Source organism: Anolis sagrei, chromosome 2 (assembly GCF_037176765.1).
Source record: "Anolis sagrei isolate rAnoSag1 chromosome 2, rAnoSag1.mat, whole genome shotgun sequence".
Taxonomy (NCBI): domain Eukaryota; kingdom Metazoa; phylum Chordata; class Lepidosauria; order Squamata; family Dactyloidae; genus Anolis; species Anolis sagrei.
In genome coordinates this window covers 183,723,167-183,742,319 of record NC_090022.1, presented here as the reverse complement: position 1 = coordinate 183,742,319, position 19,153 = coordinate 183,723,167, and the positions used below count along the sequence as shown (strand labels likewise).

Sequence of the window (19,153 nt, the reverse complement as noted above, 5' to 3'; positions counted from 1 at the left end):
AAAGCACTCACATACACAATATGATGGTTGATCAAGGTTAGTTAAACAGTCCATTGTCTGGTAGGTTGCCTAGAATCCACAGCAAAGATTTTGTGGTAAAACTGAAAAAGCTGCGTGCCTTTATGTTTTTGTTCAGTACCAGAAATCATAAAGGGAGTTGGAAATACTGGCTGCAAGAGGAAGTCAGTCAATGCTTGGGAACATTGCTTTTTTAGACTCTTAATTTGAAATCATCACAGCCAACCAGCATATTGGCTACTCGCCTGCATAGCCAGGAATTACTGTAGCAATAGATTGTGAGTTTTCTGGGCTGTATGGCCATGTTCCAGAAGCATTCTCTCCTGATGTTTACTCTCCTGCAGTCTTTGCATCACTGTAGAGGCCCCCACTGACATTCATACTCCTATTTGTTTGCCTTTGCTGACCACTGCTCTTTTGCGGCTGCTGCTCACCTTCCTCCCACATATGCTGCTCTGCTGACTCTTGCTCATCTTCTCCAGGCCAGAAGGCAAAGGAGCAAAACAGACAGCTGAGCTAACAGTAAGGCAGGGACAAATATAGAGGCCAGATTTCTGAAGGCCCCATGGGCTGTCTATATATATATATAGGTTAAAAATGACTCCCAAATATTGTGCATCCAATTTTTGAAAAGTGGAGCTTTTTCGATGTTAAAACACTGCCAGGAGGTTCAGGGGCACTCCTTCTTTACCCTTGTGATAAAGTAAAAAGGTAATTTGGGCCCTTGGCCATGAACCCCCTTCCATGGTTTAGGATTCAGCAAAGAGGCAAATGAAACAAACCTTGGGCAACTCAGGGCCTTTCCACACAACCATACAACCCACAATATCATGGCAGAAAATCTAACCATATCTGCTTTGAACTACCATATATTCCAGTTCAAAGCAGAAATGTGGGATTTTGTTCAGCTGTGTGGAAGGGGCCTCAGTCTGCAGATCTATCTGCATGATTGAACTCTGATTCAGTAACTACTGTCGCCGAAAGCCAGACAGTATAGTGGTTTGACAGTTGGACTATCGCCCCTTGGAGTAGGATTCAAACTGGTGTCTGGCCATGGAAACCTACTGGGTGACCTTGGTCAAGTCACACTTTTTTTTTAGATTTAATAGCTGGGCAGAGAGTTAAAAGTGGGTGAATTTTCCCAGTGACAATGAAGTCATTAAACTACTCCTGATGTAATGCAGAATATGCTGAGGTGGTTTGGAGCTAAGTAGTCAATTAAGGGCTATTAACATTACAAAGGTCCCATTTCTGGTACTGATAAGAACTGCTAGAACTGGTTTGTTGATATGGATCAACAAAGCAGCCTGCATATTTGGACACTTTTTGGAGATGCATGGCTATGGAGTTTGGCAGGAAGAGCCCCTGTGTTCCAAACAGTGCACTACTAACCACGTGCTTTCAAAAGGTTGCCTTTCAGACATCTCTAAGCTGATTTAGCCAGCAGAACAAACCAACAAAGGTTTCCTCCAGGCAGAAAGCAGCCAGGCTTTGAAGCTGCAAGGCTATTCAATGCTAATCAAGTACGTCAATTGCAACATTCAAACAGACAAGAATTCTTTCTCCCACCCTGGACATTATTCCACAGATATAGAAACCCCACTTGATTAGTTTCCAACAGACCTCACAACCTCTGAGGATGCTGGCCATACATGTGGGTGAAACGTCAGGAGAGAATGCTTCTGGAACATGGCCATAAAGTCTGGAAAACTCACAGTAACCCAAACTATTGGTAGTTTGAGTAGTCATCCTTCCCTTCAAAGAGTTGTCACAGATGATTTTTCAAATGGGGACTGAATTAGCGTGATGAGGAAGACAGATCTGCCAAGGGTTCCTAGAGATGGTAACCACACTGAGTCTTCGTTTTCAAAGGCAATACATCTGAATATTGGATGCTGGGCACAAGAGGGGACTTTGATGTTGCCAGAGGAAGCTCTCTGGACAGGCTTTAAAGGCATATTCTGAGTCAAATTAATTCACTGTCAGATCAAGCAAGCTGCACTTACTTAGGTATGGGCAACACATAGGCCTTCGAGTGTTGTGGGACTGCAATTTCAGTTTTTCCATCCAGCAGTCCAACATTAAGAAAGCCACAAGTTGTTACAATTCTTGCATATGAAATGCATTGTGAGCAGCCAGTGTCTTGCAGAACCTTATTGGGCAGCCAGAGCTTTAAAAAAAATATTGTCCAGTTAAGGCCCCCCTGGTGGTGCAATGGGTTAAACCGCTGAGCTGCTGAACTTGCTGACCAAAAGGTTGGTGGTTCGAATCCGGGGAGTGGGGTGAGCTCATGTTGATAGGCCTAGCTTCTGCCAACCTAGCAGTTAGAAAACATGCAAATGTGAGTAGATCAATGGGTACCGCTTCTGCAGGAAGGTGATGGTGCTCTGTGCAGTCATGCCGGCCACATGACCTTGGAGGTGTCTATGGATAACGCCGCCTCTTCGGCTTAGAAATGGAGATAAGCACCACCCCACAGAGTCAGTCACAACTAGACTTAATGTCAGGGGAAACCTTTCCCTTTACTTATTGTACTTGCTTCCAGTTCTCCTTCAAGCCCCCAAAGAGGCAGCATCTCTTTCCAACTCCAGTCTGCACAACTATGCTGCATCTCTTATGTCAAGCTTTGAACACATTACTTCAGAAGCCTTTACTGCTGAACATTGTGCCTGAAGTCTATCTAACCTTTAAATACCTCTTTGGAAACCAAACCAATAAACTCCAGAGCCTTTAAAACAAAGCAGGGGATATTTTCCTAACAATGCAATGCTAAACAGTTGTTTTGTGTTCAAGACAAAAAGGGTTGCAAACTCTTTTCTTCACTTACCTCCATGATTTCGACTTGTGGGTGCCTTGTACCCTGGACCTGGCATCTCAGAGCTTTCTGGTAGAGTCAGACCCTGAGCCGGCCTCCATCTCAAGGCTCTTTTTCTTATATATATTAGCCTTCCTGGCAGGCAAGATCTGCAAGTCTCCTGCAACTGGGGAACCTGGGTGCCTCTTAAGCCAGAGCTCTCGGAAGTCTGAGCAGAAACACACCCACCCTTTCTCTTCCCTCCCTTCCTTCCTCCCAGAGATTTTTCCCAGCCCCTTTTCCCTACCCTCTTGAATGAAGCAGGGAATAGGCATCACTTCACATTTCCTGCTGAAAGCATGAAATCTCCTGAGGGGGAGTGGGGAATGAAAGAGGAAGAGGAGTGGGTTTGTGAAGTTAGCTGCTGTTGCAGGAAGTGGTGTGTCAGAGAATTGAGTATGGGCCAAGATCCAACCAGTCATGGGCAGGAATCACAGAATCCTAGAGCTGGAAGAGACCACAAGGGCATCCACTCCAACCCCATTCTGTTATGCAGGAACATACAATGAAAGCATTCCTGACAGATGGCCATGCAGCCTCTGCTTATAAACCTCCAGCGAAGGAGACTCTGAAGCTACACATTCCATTGCCGAACAGGTCTTACTGTCCCCCTCGATGGACTGTCACTTTGTCATGGTGAGGGGGCATGCGTATTCCAATGAACCTGCGGGCACAACAACTGGAGTTGTGCACTCCCAGGAGTGGCCGTGGTGAAGGTTCCAGACCAAGCACAGTCCGAAGACCCAAAGACTTCAACGTTGGAGCAGGCGGAGGATAACATGGTACAGGTTACAATGGCTGTGAAGGCGGAAGAAGGCTGCAACAGATTGAGAAGCCACAGCCATCTTGGTAAACTATGCCACCCGTGGAATTTATTTATTTATTTACAGTTTTTATATTCCGCCCTTCTCACCCCACAGGGGACTCAGGGCGGATTACAGTATACACATATATGGCAAATATTCAATGCCAGTTTGACAGACAACTAATACAGACAATACACAGAGGCTATTTAACTTTTTTTTTCTGGCTGCCAGGGGAGCTGCTGCTTTCATCATCCATCAGCTACATCGATGAAGTTCTTCTGCATTCCACATCCCGGAGTTTTCTTTATGGCCTCATAAATTAGTTAATTTAGCCTCCCACACAAGGTGGTACCTTATTTTCCTACTTGACAGATGCAACTGTCTTTCGGGTTGCAAAGGTCGACAACAGGCTACACAATGGCTGGACACCCACTCCAGCCCGGGCTGGCTTCGAACTCATGACCTTTTGGTCAGAGTGATCTTAATGCAGCTGACACTCAGCCAGCTGCGCCACAATCCTGGTGTAACCTCACTCTGTGAAGACTGTGTGTTGATCAGTTGTGCACTGACCTCCACACATTAAAAATTTCATGCACAGGTGTCTTCCAAGGGAAAATAAAAACAAACCAACAAAAGTCCCATGGCGATCAGCGAGTGGCGACAGGGGCAGGACTGTGAAATCTGGAAACCCCTAGTCACAGCAGTGGATACGGACTCAGTCGTTCTACCTCAAGGTCTGAGGCAGTTGAGTAGTTCGGCAGCTGTATCCATAACTGAGCAGCCCTTTTGAGGATCTACTCTGCTCATCCCATACGGGGAAGGGGCCAGAAAAGGTGCCCTAAACATAGGCTGCTGCCAAGAGGAAGGCGCATCAAGCCAACCCCAACCAGGACTGCCTTCCACCTGGAAACCAATGCCCTCACTGCGGGAGATGATGCAGATCAAGAATAAGGCTCCATAGTCACCTACGGACCCACCCTGGAGGATTATCCTACTTGAAATATGAGGAATCGCTTAAGTAACTGTCAGGAAGTTTTCCCTAAAATTTAGGTGGAATCTCTTTTCTTGCCATTCAAATCCATTGCTCCGTGTCCTAGTCCCCAGACCAGAAAAAAACCAAGTTTGCCCCCTCCTCAATGTGACATCCTTTCAAATATTTAAACAAGCCTATCATGTCCCCTCTTAACCTTCTCTTCACAAAGATAAACATACTTCCTAACCAGCTCTCCCTAACAAGCCAGGGCTTAACTAACCAAGCAGATGGATTTGGAGAGAGGTGTTGTGGTTGGAGTCCAAAGTGCAAAAGTAGTTTGTACTCTACACTGCCACATAAAATCCAGATGATCTGGTTTGAACTGGATTATATGGTAGTGTAGACTCATATAACCCAGTTTAAAGCAGATAAGTCTGGATTTGATATGGCAGTGTAGATGGGGCCTCAGCTAACTCAGGAGAGGAGAGAGGAATGGGTAAAATCTCACCCTTTCCAGAAGGCCCGGTCAAAAGCAGACTGCTGAGCTTATCTATTTTTTCCTGTTAATAGTTTCTACCATTTTAACAACACTTTTATGTTGCTTGGTTGCACATGTCCTGGTTTTCATGCATGGGGGACAGGACAAAACAGGGTGGATGAGCTACAAAATACATGCACACACTCTCATTATACCACACAAGTTCAGCAAGAGCTTTCAATCTTCTGAGCACCATTCCACTATTACCATTCAATTTTCTTCTTCTTCAAAAGTTGATGTCCCCTAAACCTGCCTGCTCACCCAAAATACGATAAAATAAGGCATATAGACTCGCATCATTCATAGATAGGCAAATGGATACTATGGGTGACACAAACACACATACAACAAACAAAAGTAGCACAGGGTTTGTGCTGTCGCACTCTGGGCCTGTGCATAAGACTGTAGACAGGACATAAATTCTGTGTGCCCAATGGGACGTTGGGGCTGCCTCAGATTAAAGGCCCTTGGATTTCCTTAAAACAGAGCCTTTAGATTGCTTAAAGGTTCAACAAAGTTCTTTATTATTGAAAACAAACAGGTACTTTAAGGCTTTCTTAACAGTCTATTGGCTCTCTCTCAATCTTGTCCATGGGGAACAGGCACTATCTTCATAACTGTATACTAACTAATGGGGAAATCCTTAACTTCTAATCTGGGCAGTCTGTCTTTGCCTCTGTTGGCGTGGAGCCCCTGCACCTGGTACCAACTGCGCCTGGCTTCCGCGAGTGACCCTTACCAAGCAGAGCTTTGTAGACTTCCAGGGGAAAAGGAGTTCAGGTTTCGGTGATGGCTGGCTGAAGTCCCTTAGCAAAGGAGCTGTAAGGCAGCATAATCCTCGGCCAAGCTACAGGACCTTTCTCCCCGGCCAAGCTGTAGACGAAGCTTTCTACAGGGCTCTTAGTATTATGTCCTGCATGAAAGGCTTCTCTGTGTGGACTGGCCCAAAATGGCTCCTATTCCCTACAAAACCCAAAAAGGGGACAGGACCAGGGAACCTAACGATAACTGACAGGTGGTTTGCCCTATGATTGCAGCCAAAAGAAGCCACCTATCTGCAGAGTCCCTGAAACTTAGGACTACAACAAACATTCAACGCAAAGCAAACAAAATTGGAGCTCCTGGTACAGCTATACCTGCACAGGGTTGCTGTAGGCTTTTCGGGCTGTATGGCCATGTTCCAGAAGCATTCTCTCCTGATGTTTTGCCTGCATCTATGGCAGGCATCCTCAGAGGTTGTGAGGTCTGTTGGGAACTAGGAAAATTGGGTTTATATATCTGCGGAAAATCCAGGGTGGGAGAAAGAACTCTTGTCTGTTTGAGGTAGTTGTGAATGTTTCATTTGGCCACCTTGATTAGCATTTGATGTCCTGAGACTTTTTAGGTGCAGCTTGTTACTGCCTGGGGGAATCTTTTGTTGAGAGGTGATTAGCTGTCCCTGATTATTTCTTGTCTGGAGTTCCCCTGTGTTTGAGTTTTGTTCTTTATTTACTGTCATAATTTTAGAGTTTTTTAAAATACTGGTAGCCAGATTTTGTTCATTTTCATGGTTTTTTTCTTTGAAATTGTCCATATGCAGGCGAAACGTTAGGAGAGAATGCTTCTAGAACATGGCCATACAGCCCAAAAAACCTACAACAACCTAGTGATTCCGGCCAAAACTCAATAGATGCCAAGGGCCCATTTAGTAACTAGATGTTTAGGATGCCCCAGTTTTGTCTGTTCTAGTGATTTAAGTGTTGATCTAAGGAGTTCAAGTGCCAGCCCACTGAAGGACCTTGGACAAACCACATTTTCTCAACCTCACATGAAAGCTATGACAAATTGTCTCTGAATTGGGTTGTTGTAGGTTTTTTCGGGCTATATGGCCATGTTCTAGAGGCATTCTCTCCTGACGTTTCACCTGCATCTATGGCAAGCATCCTCAAAGGTAGTGAGTGTCTCTGAATTAATCATATCAAGAAATCCATGTGAAAATTCATGTTAGGGTTGGAAAGATCTTGGCAAAGTAGCCTAGGAACAGTCAGAGAGACCTCCAGTACTGGTTGCAAGTCAGAGTCTGCCACCTTCTGGCTTGTCACCAAACTGTACAAAATAAAATACAGTTGATCCATTTCATACTATAATACTTTCATTCCACTTTTCCCTCAACTGCCATTGCTCTATACATGGAATTATAGTTTTACAAGGCCCTACAATTCTCTGGCCCAGGATTTAAAATGCTCCAGGCTTTGAGAGGATGGAACAATAGTGGTTAAAGCAGGATCAAAGTGCTACAATTGTGTGGTAAGAAAGGACCAAAACCGGCAAAAATGAGCAGAAAGCCATCTAGGACTGCTTTTACAGTATTAACAGTTTTCTCCAGGACTAAGATCATTTGTTAAGTCAGTTTGTGTAGAGAATCCGGATGACAGTGTCATCCCATTGGATCTGCTTTCTGCCCTCTTTAATGAACCTGATTTGTGGCAATTTTTGGGATGTCAAGAGAAATGCTTCAGGCTAGTGATGTTCTTCTCTCTCACAATGATGTGCCCTGCATTTCTTGTCTCCTTTACCATTGCTACTCACCATACAACTATAATCTTTCCTTTTCGGTGCCACCACCACCAAAGCACTATTTTTCCTTTTGCATTGTGGTACTTCTGGATCTGACAGCCAGCATGGTATAGTGATGTGAGTGCTGGATTAGGAATAAGATTTTTAAGCCAACCTTAAAAACTGTGGCATAGACACCAAGAACTGGGAAGCCCTGACCCTTGAGTGCTCTAACTGGAGGTCAGCTGTGATCAGCAGTGCTGCAGAATTTGAAGAGGTACAAATGGAGGGAGAAACGTGCCAAGAGGAAGGCATGTCAAGCCAACCCTGACCAGGACTGCCTTGCACCTTGTGCTGGTATGGCTGTACCAGGAGCTCCAACTTCATTTTCTTTCTATTTAATGTTTGCATGCATTCCAAGGTTTCAGGGGTTTTGCAAAAAGGTGACTTCCCTTGGTTTGCAGTTATAGGGCTAGCTACCTGTCTATCATTGTTGTGTTTGGTTTTGCCCCTTTCCCCAGATATCTGTGGAGGAGAGGGAGCCATTTTTAGTTCAGTCTTATAGAAGGAAACTAAGCTATAGGACGTGGAACAGCTTCACCTGCAGAAAAGCTTCATTTCTTAAGAATTTCAGGGGGGGGGGGGGGGAGAGAATCCCAAAGCTTTGGCTGGGAGCTTACAACCTCTCAGCCTTACAGCATCCGGGGGAAAACAAGTTTACAGACCCAAAGAACTCCAGTTGGAGAATCTACAAGCCTTGACTGGTAGATCTACTCGGTGCCCAAGAAGCAGTTTGGATCCGGTAGTAGAACCCACATCAGCAAAACTTAGATTGTAGACAGCCTGGGAGAGGTTAAAAAGGGGTTTCCCTTGTTAAAGAAAGAAATAGTTCTCCAAGCAAGGTGTCTGTCCATTGTAGACAAGTTAAGAAGCATTTGTTTGACTCATTGAAGATCTGGGAAGAATTTGTTTAATTTGTTCAATAATAAAGGACTTTGTTAAACCTTTCAAGCCTCTAAGACTATTGTACAGGAAAATCCTTGAGGGCCTCTCTTTTGAGGCGCCCTGGCTTCTCGCTGGGCACAAAGTGCACATCCTACCATCCTACATCCTACATCCTACTTTGAACATAGGAACGGAACAATTGGACGACGAATTTGGATCACGTTTTGGATGATGAGGCGATCGGGGGTGGATTTTTTGTGATAATTGTGTATTGATGTTGTTTATTGCTAGTAATAGAATTGTGTAGTTTAATTGTCATGGTATATTGATTGCTGCTGTTTTTATTGTCTTTGCTGTTTCCTGTCTGGAAACCGCTGTGAGTCGCCCTCGGGCTTGAGATACGGCGGTATACAAGAATAGTAAATAAATAAATAAATAAATAAATAAATCCTATTCAAAAGACAATTTTTAGAGGCCCAGCGCGTGACAGAACACACCTGAAAACCAATGTCCTCACTGCGGGAGAACATGTGGATCAAGAATAGAACTCCACAGTCACCTATGAGCCCACTGCCAAGACACTACACTTGGAGGACCATCATCCTCATGCTATGAGGGATTGCCTAAGTAAAGATTAGGAATCTGGAAGAGATGAGTTTGAATCCCTGCTCAGCTGTGGAAATCCACCAGGTGTTCCTTGGGCACACTGCACTCTCTCAGCCTCAGATGGTCTTGTCAACTGATTCCAAGAAACCACTGTGAGAGATTTGCTTTAGAAGTTGGGAACAATTTGAAACCAGCTCCCTTCTTCTGTTTATCTGACCATTTTCCTTTGGAATTTGCAGAACATACCGGATATCCCTCCAAAGGTTGAACTTTGATTCCCAATATCTCTCACTATTGACTGTGCTGGCAAAGGATGATCAGAGTTGCAGTCCAACAACATTGGGAGGTCCACATGTTCTCCCCTTCCATTGCAAGGAATAATATTTGGAAGAAGGGAGGAAGCTTGTTTAAAGAAATATAGCAGGCCCGGAAGCATAAACATGTATAGAGAGTTGAACCTGGCTCCCCGCTTATCCCTGCTCCCTTCTACTTATGGGCTACTGAACATAATTAGTCTCTTTTCTGGTTTATTCCCCATTAAGCAAAGGCTGGCCTCAACAGCCACATCCGGTGCCCTGGATGCTGTAACTACATCCCTGTCGAGTTAATGAGCCTCATGCCTGGAGGAGAGGAAGAAAGTTGTTAGATGATGGAGCAGAAGCAAGTCTGTGGCAGACTGTCAGTCCAGCTGTAGGAATAAGTGGCAGCTCAGGGGATGGGCAGCAATGGGCCACGGCTTGGAAATGATTTCAGTCCCCACAAAAGGGGACACCAGAGCCTTCAGTAACTTTTAGACCACTGCATTAATTTCTCATGCAAATAAAGTACCATATATTCCGACAACTGGGAGTAGAAGACGATCCTCAACTTTTCCAGTTAAAATATATAGTTTTGGGATATACTCGCCGTATAAGACTACCCCTCTTCCAATGCACACCAAATAAATTTTTTAAAAGCATCAGATTTGATTTCAATATGGTAATTTTCCTATTACTGTAACTCCTTCTCTGCCTCTCAGATCTCGCAGATGCGCACCTGCACCACTTCACTGCAGTCTTCAGGAGTGAGATCTGAGAGGCAGAAGAGGAGGTATGGTAATAGGATACAAGGGCAGGCCAGACAGGTAAAAGAGGTGTGTTTTTCTGAGCCCAGAGCCACTCTATCTTTTTTTCCCATACCCCAGGCGCCCCAGACACCTGCAGCTTGCTCCACCCTTCACTTACACCTTCCTGGTGAGGTGCCCCTTCACCTCACCATCGGGACTGCATTAAGTCCACGCATCCTGATGAATGGATTTTCTTCTACCGTACTTGTACAGCGTCACCCTTAATGCTTTCATACAGTCACTGCATACAGCATGGACGCGGCCACTGCCATTTTTGAGCTCCCCCCCACCATATGAAGCAACCACAGATTCTCCAATCTGGATTGGAAATTTCAGCACCCGCTCTATAAGATGACTTCCGGCATATAAGACTACTCCCACATATAAGACAATTCCCATGCATAAGGCTACTCCAGCATATAAGACAACTCCCATGTATAAGATGACTCCTGACTTTTGATAAGATTTTCTTGGGTTAAAAAGTAATCTTATACGCCAGAATATACAGTACTGCTCAAATTTTTACAACAAAGAGTTTCACCATATATGAAGCAAAATATGCCAGATATGCAAGATGGATTCAGAATGAAAACATAATTTAATAATGGAGTGCACTTAGGATTTCAGAAGAAAATCAGTTTGTGCAAAGCCTCTATAGACCATGAAAGACTGAATCACTCTAGAATAAGTATATATGCCACAGCATCCGGTTGTCCTGATGTGTGACCTATACTCAGGACAAGAGGTCATTGTGAGGGCATAATATGGAGGGATATATTATTTCCAATTGGCAAAGGGATAAGACCAGGCCATCCTTTAGCACCCCATCTTTTTAATTTAGATGGACAACATGCCACGGACTAGAAATTTTTATTAAATAATATCAGGAAAGAATGTGTAAAAAGCAGAGTTACAGCTGAATATTAAGTAAACAAAAATAATGACCACAGGAAGTTTGCGTAAGTTTGAAATGGATCATGAAGACATCAAAATAAAGTCTTTCTATATCTTTCTAAACAGAAACTTTCTATATCCATCATTCTATTCAAGAATTAAAAAGACTAGAATTTGGGACAGTAGCTACAAAGCAGTGGTTCCCAACCTGTGCTCCACAGACCACTGTGGTCCACAAGAACTAAAGTATGTTCTGTGGCCTCACCGTTACTACACAGTTGCAACGAGAGCAACTAGTCTCACGAAACACTCTTATAGTGCCAAGCAGGAGCGGCTCAACCCATTACGCAAAGTAAGCATTTGCAGTATAGTTGATTTTGCCTAGGGGCACTGTTGAGGCGCTCTTGGGGGAAAATAGACCTTGACATATGCGAGTTGTAGTTACTGGGATGTATAGTTCACCTACAAAGAGCATTCTGAACTCCACCAATGATGGAATTGAACCAAATATGGTGCACAGAACTCCCATGACAAGCAGAAAATATATATCAGTGATTGGGGGTGGGGGGGGTGGGGCGCCAAAATACTGTTTGCTTACCGTTGAAAATTACCTAGGGCCACCTCTGGTGCCAAGGCAACAGGGATGTCAAGAGGGGAGAGGCTGACTACCCACGAAAGGGGTGCCTTCATTTTTAGGCCTGTTCCTGGGGTTATTTGGGGTGCTGATTTAGAAAATTCCATTGGATAGACCGCATCAACTCTCGACTATTAAATATGATTTTCTGTAGATGAGTAAATGGCGACTACTGGGTGGCATATGTTCTGTATCAGGAACTAGAGCTGATGTGGTCTATCCAATGCAATTTTCTGAATCAACCCCCCAAATAACCAAACCTAATCTAAAGTTGACCAAAAACTTATTCGTAACCCTTTTGGTACTAATGTTGGAGAGTGGCCCCTGGTCAAAGTTGTCCCTGGTCAATAAAAGGTTGAGAACCACTGCTATAAAGGAACTAAATAAGATCCTCAGGTGTGAATATATATCATTCAGTACCAAAGTCAAGATTGTCCATGCCACCATATTCCAATGTCTGTATGGCTGTGAGAACTGAACAGTTAAGAAAGCTGTCCGGAAGAGGATCAATTCATTTCATGTTGGGAAAAAAGTTCTACTGCTAAAAGACCCATTAGAAAAGACAATAATGCTTTGCAAGGTTGAAGGCAGTGGGAAAAGAGGAAAATCATATGCCCAGGAAAACATTAGATGGGCATTTAGGGGCCAATTGATAAAACTTACAGGAATCTGCAATATTCTCACCCGCTCCCTTTTTCTTCCTCTGTCTCTCATTTACTCTCTGAGAATCTGATAATAGGCAGAAGATATCCTGTTTTATAGGAATGCATCCTTTCCTCCCATGCTCACACATGTAGGTTATCAGATTTGGGGAGAGCCAGGCTTCTGGGTTGCTATCTAATCTAGGTGCTCAGAATATAGCCACCCGTCCTCTACTTTCATGTCAGAGAAGGAGAAAGAGGAGTAAATCAGGACAATGGTGGTAGATGAAGCCGTCTTTCAGTACTGCCTCACTGCTGCTTCCAAAAGGAGTACTTCCAGTTGCAACCCAACAATATCTGGAGGGCTACATTTTGTCTCCCCTCCCCAAGTTCTACACATCACTGACATTTATCCACTACTGTTCAGAGTAGGAATGATGCTGTTTCCTCTGAAAAGCCAGAATGTCATTCTGGGCAAATGTAGTCACACCCTGCTTGTAGACTTGCAGATTAAAGTAAATATTACACAGACACGCTAAACAAGCCTCTGTAAATTTCCAGTGCTTGCTCCTCCATTCTACAGGAAGGCAAATCTGAATAGTCTTGTCCAGGGAACTTTTTATCATTCAATAGTAACTTAGAGGTAGTTGAGTCAAATATATATTTAATTTCCTTTGTAAAAACTGCTTTATTCTTTACTTTTCTCCTGGGACAGGATCCAAAGTGGCTCTTCTTTCTCTTGTATCTCTCATAACTCTCTCTTAAAAGTCACGGTCCATTTTGTCATGTGGCTCGCATCAAATCACCATATATAAACAGATCCCAGCCTTTTCCAAGAAGGCTGGCTGCGCAAAATCAAGGAGAGAGGCTCTTAATTGGCAGCTAAGCACGGTCTCTGCTTTATTCCTGTCCCCCCTTCCCTTTAACCCCCTTTCCCATTAACATGTCTGGGAAAAGAAATAAGTAACCACCTCAAACTCCCTAGGAACCTTTGTCAACATGGGGGGTCTTGCAATCATAGTGAGGTCTAAGAGTCATCAATCTGAGACTGCGAGGAAGCTGAAAATGTGACCTCCCCTTCACTTCCCCACCTAGTCTGAAAATCTCACATAAGAACAGACAGAGTTTAACTCTCTGGTGGCCCATATAGCTGTGTTAACCCTTCTGCAACAGCATATCCACCTCCGTCTTACATGTACCTATGCAGTCAAAAATTATGTCGTTTAAAGGCTTAAGTTAAAAGCCCCCAGGAAAAGCCATCCATTTAATAGTAAATGTGCAACAGTACCCCACCCCTATCTTTGCAGTTCCTAGGAATTAACTGGGTAGGCTGAAAAGCAGAAACTCTGAGGATTTTCTGCCACAGCAGCTACACGATATCAGCAACGCTTTGTGCTAAACAGACGAAAAGCAAACATAAAAGCAGTTTTCCCTTCCACTCTGGAGACCAGAAGTGGTCAATGTGTGGCCCTCCATATGCCAATGGACTGAAACTCCCATCAGACCTGGATGGCATGGCCAGACTGAAAACTGGAGGAGGCTTCTGTACCTTTAATGGTTGTGCAAAAGAGAGAATTTTAGCAGGTTAATGCTTGTCATGAAGCCATCTCCCACACAAGCATTGAAGACACAGGTATCCTCTCCAGTCTCATTCTGGCAACCCTCTGTTAAACTAATAGTAAAGAATGCTGATAAGATTCTCAGGACATATTATAGTTGCCATTGCATAATAGTCACACTCCCTCTTTGGGTTCTGGTTTGGGTATTTTACAATTCCTTACATAATAGTCACACCTTCGATTTTGTCAGCCTCCATGCTGTAAACAGCCTAGCATTCCTTTGCACTCACTCACTCATTTGCTCACCCATCCATCTGCCCACTGATCCAACCACCCACATTCACTCTCTCACTTGTCCACCCATCCATTCACCCAACCATCTAACCACCTAACCATCACCCCACCCCCACCCCCACCCCCACCCCCTGCCCATGCTTTCACTTGCATGCTCACTCATCTGCTCATCCACCCACTTCCAGGAACACCACTTGAATTGGTGTCCCTGTAAGGGGATGGCTAAGTGGATGGATGAGCATGCAAGTGAGTGTGTGGAGGACTGTGTGATTGGGTGGTGGTGGGTGGTTGGGTTCATGGAAGGGGGAGACATTTCTGGAAGGGGGTGACCAAGTGGATGGATGGGCATGAGTAGGTGGATGGGTGGGTGGGTGTGTGAGTGGATATATTGGTAAGTGAGTGCATGAGTGATTGAGTGGATGGGTAGGTGGGTAGATGTGTGTGCAAGTGAGTGAAGTGGTGGGTGGGTGGATCTTTTGGTGGGTGAATGAACAAATGAGTGATGCACCCTTGCCAAAAGGGGCTAGTAAGAGGTAAAGCTCTTTAGAGTGGGGCAGCAAGGTATGTGGACTGTTTATATCATGGAGACTGCCTTCCTCCACAATGTGTCCTCATCAGGACTGCTGACCATGAATAGGGGTACATACAGAAGTTATTCAGCAGGGTTCAAGCTGAGAATCATTGCTTTTGCTGAGGAGCATGGAAACAGACCTGCCAGAAGGCAGTTTTCTGTGAATGAGAAGTTGGTGTGTAACTGATGGAAATTTAGAGAAGCTATAGAACATCACCTTTACTCAATGTGCCACCGGGGTCTCCGCAGTATAGAAAGACTGGTTGATGTTTCATCAATGGGAAGGAAAGGCAGAATGCATTCTCCTAATACCAGTAGTTATGATTCTCCATTGGGCTTTTGAAAGGGGATACTTCACAGGTGCCAGAGAAAGGGACACCCCATAGCTAAGGATAAAGAGCCAACTTGAAGTGAGAAAAAAAGCAAACAAAGGCTGGGGGAAGTTTTCGACATCCAATTAGACTAAAGGATCCCTGGACTAATAGTTGCTCTTTTTCGGGGTGGGGTGCAGAACTAATAATGGTGCAGCCTGCGATAATGATGATGATGATACTTTTTTATTTGTAACCCACCCTATCTACCCTGGTGAACTCAGGGCAGTCTCAAATAAAAGAGGCAAACATTCAATGCCGATAACACACAAACTGAAGGAATCTATTTCTCCCATCCTCCTATATATATATGTTTTAATTAAAGATGTATTACAAAATGTCATAAAGGTTTAATGCTCTGTAATCCACAGAAATGGCGAGTAAGCTCTGGAAATTCTCACTAACTTGGCTAGGTGAGCCCAGAACAGTAGTGTCAGAAGTGGGATATTTGGAGAGAAACTGCGAACTGCTTCGTTGAGTAAAACAGAACAATTGATGGCACCCCAAGCCGAAATCAGAGCATCTCTACTGCAAATAGAAGACGTTTGAGTAAGAGTGAAAGAAGGCCCTAAAGCAAGAGCGAGCGGCTTGGAAACCTCCCAAATGGAGCATCTGGAGTCTAACTGCAAGTAGGTGACAAGAGCTTTGCTTAATCTGCAGTTATAAGGAATCACAGCTCGTCCAAAAACCCAGCTGCAGAGCACCCAGTGGGGCAAGTTAGGAGTTCATGGCTGGCGGATATAGAGTATCCAGGGGCTTGCAAGCAAGAATGAGCATGAAAAGCTGGTGTTTCAGCGTGGTCCCGGGAATTAGAAAGCTGAAGGAAGTGAAAGTGAAGGAGCCATAGTGAGAGAAGATGGAGCTCTCAGTGGAAAGACGCATGCCAGAAGAAAGACTAGCTAGAAGCCTACAGGGATGAGCAAGGAAATATTCTTTTTAGAACATTTTTATTGGGAAACTCTCAGCTCTCCAGGTATTTTGGACTACAACTTGTGTAAACCTTTCCCATTATGTGTACTGTCTATGGCAGCGGTTCCCAACGCAGCAATTTGGTCCTTCAGATGTTTTGGACTTAAACTCCTAGAAACCCACCCATCTTACCAGCTGTTAGGAATTGTGGGACCCAAAGTCCACAACACCTGGAGGACCAAAGTTTGGGAGTACTGCTCTATGGATTCTGGCAGCTGAAGATTCACACATCTAAAAGGTCAACGTTTTCCCACATCTGTTGTATACACTCCAGCATGACCATAGTCCATGAGTCTTTGTTTAAAATGGGTGTTGTTTAATGTTTAATGTGATTAGAAAATCTTAATAAAATAACTGAAAACACAAACACACACATAGGTACATGATCTGAAAATGTTCGAGCCCATTACATAGATAGAGAAAGCAGTAGACCTCTGACTAAATTTGATAACAGCAATAGTAAATACCTTATTTATAGACCTCTCTCTCTTTCCTCGAGGGAACTCAGAGCAGTTTACATACAAAAAAGGCAAACATTCAATGCCGTTTGACTCTTTGGTGAGCAATTTGCTAGTGAAGCACCTTGAAAATGTATTGTCAAAGGCTTTCATGGCCGAAATCATTGGGTTGCTGTGAGTTTTTCGGGCTGCATGCCCATGCTTCAGTAGCATTCTCTCCTAACATCTCACTTGCATCTGTGGCTGGTATCTTCAGGAGTCCTGTTGGCAGTGAGGCAAGTGGAGTGTATACACACCTGTGGAATGTCCAGGGTCAGAGAAAGAACCCATATCTGTTTAAAGCAAGTGTGAATGTTGCAATTAGCAAGCTTGAATTAGCATTTTAATAGCCATGAAGTTTGCAAAGTCAGTCAGTGAGGGTATCTGCATGGAGGTAGCCTGGCCTTTGTTGCCTGGATACATCCTCTGTTTGGGAGGTGTTAACTGGCCCTTCGTTTCTTGTTGTCTGAAGTTCTCCTGGTTCTGAATGGTGTTCATGGTTTCCTCCTTTTTGTTGAAATTGTCTTTGTGCTCGTGGATTTCAATGGCTTCTCTGTGTAGCCTGACTTAATGGTTGTCAGAGTAGTCTAGAATTTCTGTGATCTCAAATAATATTCTATGTCCAGCTTGGTTCATCAAGTGTTCTGGTTGTATTAGTGTGCAGTGCCTTTCATGTTTCTTGATTCGTGTTTGGGCATTGCTGCGTTTGGTGGTCCCTATGTAGACTTGTCCACAGCTGCATAGTATATAGTAGACTTCTGCAGTGGTTAGAGGGTCCTTTTTATCCTTTGCTTAATGTAGCATTTGTTGAATTTTCTTAGTGGGCCTGTAGATAGTTTGTAGGTTAGTTTGGATCCGTGGTTCCCAACCTTTTTTTTTTTACCAGGATCCACTTTACCAGGGACTACTTGACCAGGGACTGCTCTCCAACATTAGTACCAAAAGGACTATGAATCAGTTTTTGGTCAACTTTAGATTGAGTTTGGTATGTATTTTATTGTGTTGCTATTTTGTTTTGGTTTTATTTTATTGTAATATGCTGTTGGGCCTGGCCTCATGTAAGCCACCCCGGGTCCCCATTGGGGAGATGGTGGCGGGTTATTAAATGAAGTTGTTGTTGTTGTTATTATTATTATTATTATTATTATTATTTGGAGTGCTGATTCGGGAAATTGCATTGGGTAGACCACATCAGCTCTAGTTTCTGATACAAAACATATGTGATAGTCAACAACAGAGAAGGAGTGGCAGGCGGCATGAAAGGAGCAGAAATTAAAGTAAATTTAATTTAAAAAGAGGAAGGAGGCTCCCGGACCAGATTTTCGTCCTCACGGCCTACTGGTGGACCACAGCCTACACGTTAAGAACCACTGGTTTGGATAGATAGGAGAGTCTCTACAGAAAGTAAGCACTTTCATGTCCCCTGAGCACCAACAGGAGACCATCACATCTTGAGTATGATACTGTGTCCCAGGGCCCTTCCACACAGCCCTATATCTCAGAATATCAAGGCAAAAAATCCCACATTATCTGAGTGTGGACTTAGATAACCCAATTTAAAGCAGATATTGTGAGATTTTATGCCTTGATATTCTGGGATATAGGGCTATGTGGAAGGGCCCCCAGTGAACCTTCTTCCCATCTTGTGCTTCTTGCCTTTTGAACTGGGCTTATAGTGGCCCTCCAAATCCATGAGATTTGGGTCCACAATTTCCAAGGACCATAGATTGTCACACCATGTATGACGTAGTAAACAGCAGTGACTTGAATGCAGACACAGTGAAGCTTGAGTCATTTAATCATACGGGTATGATCATCCACGTATTTTCATATCTGTGCTGGGTCCCGGAAACATATTTTGTGGATATGACCGCCCCACTATGTAACATGGAAATCTGGCTGCTTAACTTATTCAGTTTTTAACATTGGAAGAAGAAAGATTTTCAGCATCTTTACAGGGCTGAACTTTTAGATCTTTGGAAGGAAGAGCTAAGGGGGTGGGATTTCCCAGTGCTGAGAGAAGGTCTTTCATCTGGATTGCAAAATGGGTGGGTTTCTGTTTAAGAGAGCATGTGGAGGGAGGCAAGGAGAGATTTACGTCTTACACTCTAACCACTGAGCCCCATTAGCATACCTCAATCAAGACGCCTTATGTCTGAAAAGAGGGAAATTGGGCGGCTCCCAGAACCCACCCGGAGCTTCCCCTGCCCCCACTGAAAGTTTTCTTTCTTTCCATGTTTTTTTTTCTTTTGCAAAAAGACCGGGCTCTAGGTGAAATCATTTCCAGATGTGTCGTTGTGTTAGTCTCTTGCAAAAGAAAACATGTCTTGCGGCATCTTAACG

General features: G+C 44.0%; 1 protein-coding gene across 3 annotated transcripts in view; it reads right to left on the bottom strand.

The window, feature by feature from the left end:
* TNS2 (tensin 2) overlaps positions 1-19,153 on the bottom strand; it is a 182,533-nt gene that overhangs the window by 140,925 nt on the left and 22,455 nt on the right. The window contains exon 1 of one of the 3 annotated variants that reach the window (XM_060763024.2): positions 2,846-3,069. The exons of the other annotated variants lie outside the window; for them this stretch is intronic. Coding sequence (XP_060619007.2) covers positions 2,846-2,851 — 6 coding nt within the window. The 5' untranslated portion in view covers positions 2,852-3,069. Of the gene's footprint in view, positions 1-2,845; positions 3,070-19,153 lie in introns of those variants that run through there. 3 annotated transcript variants of the gene reach the window in all.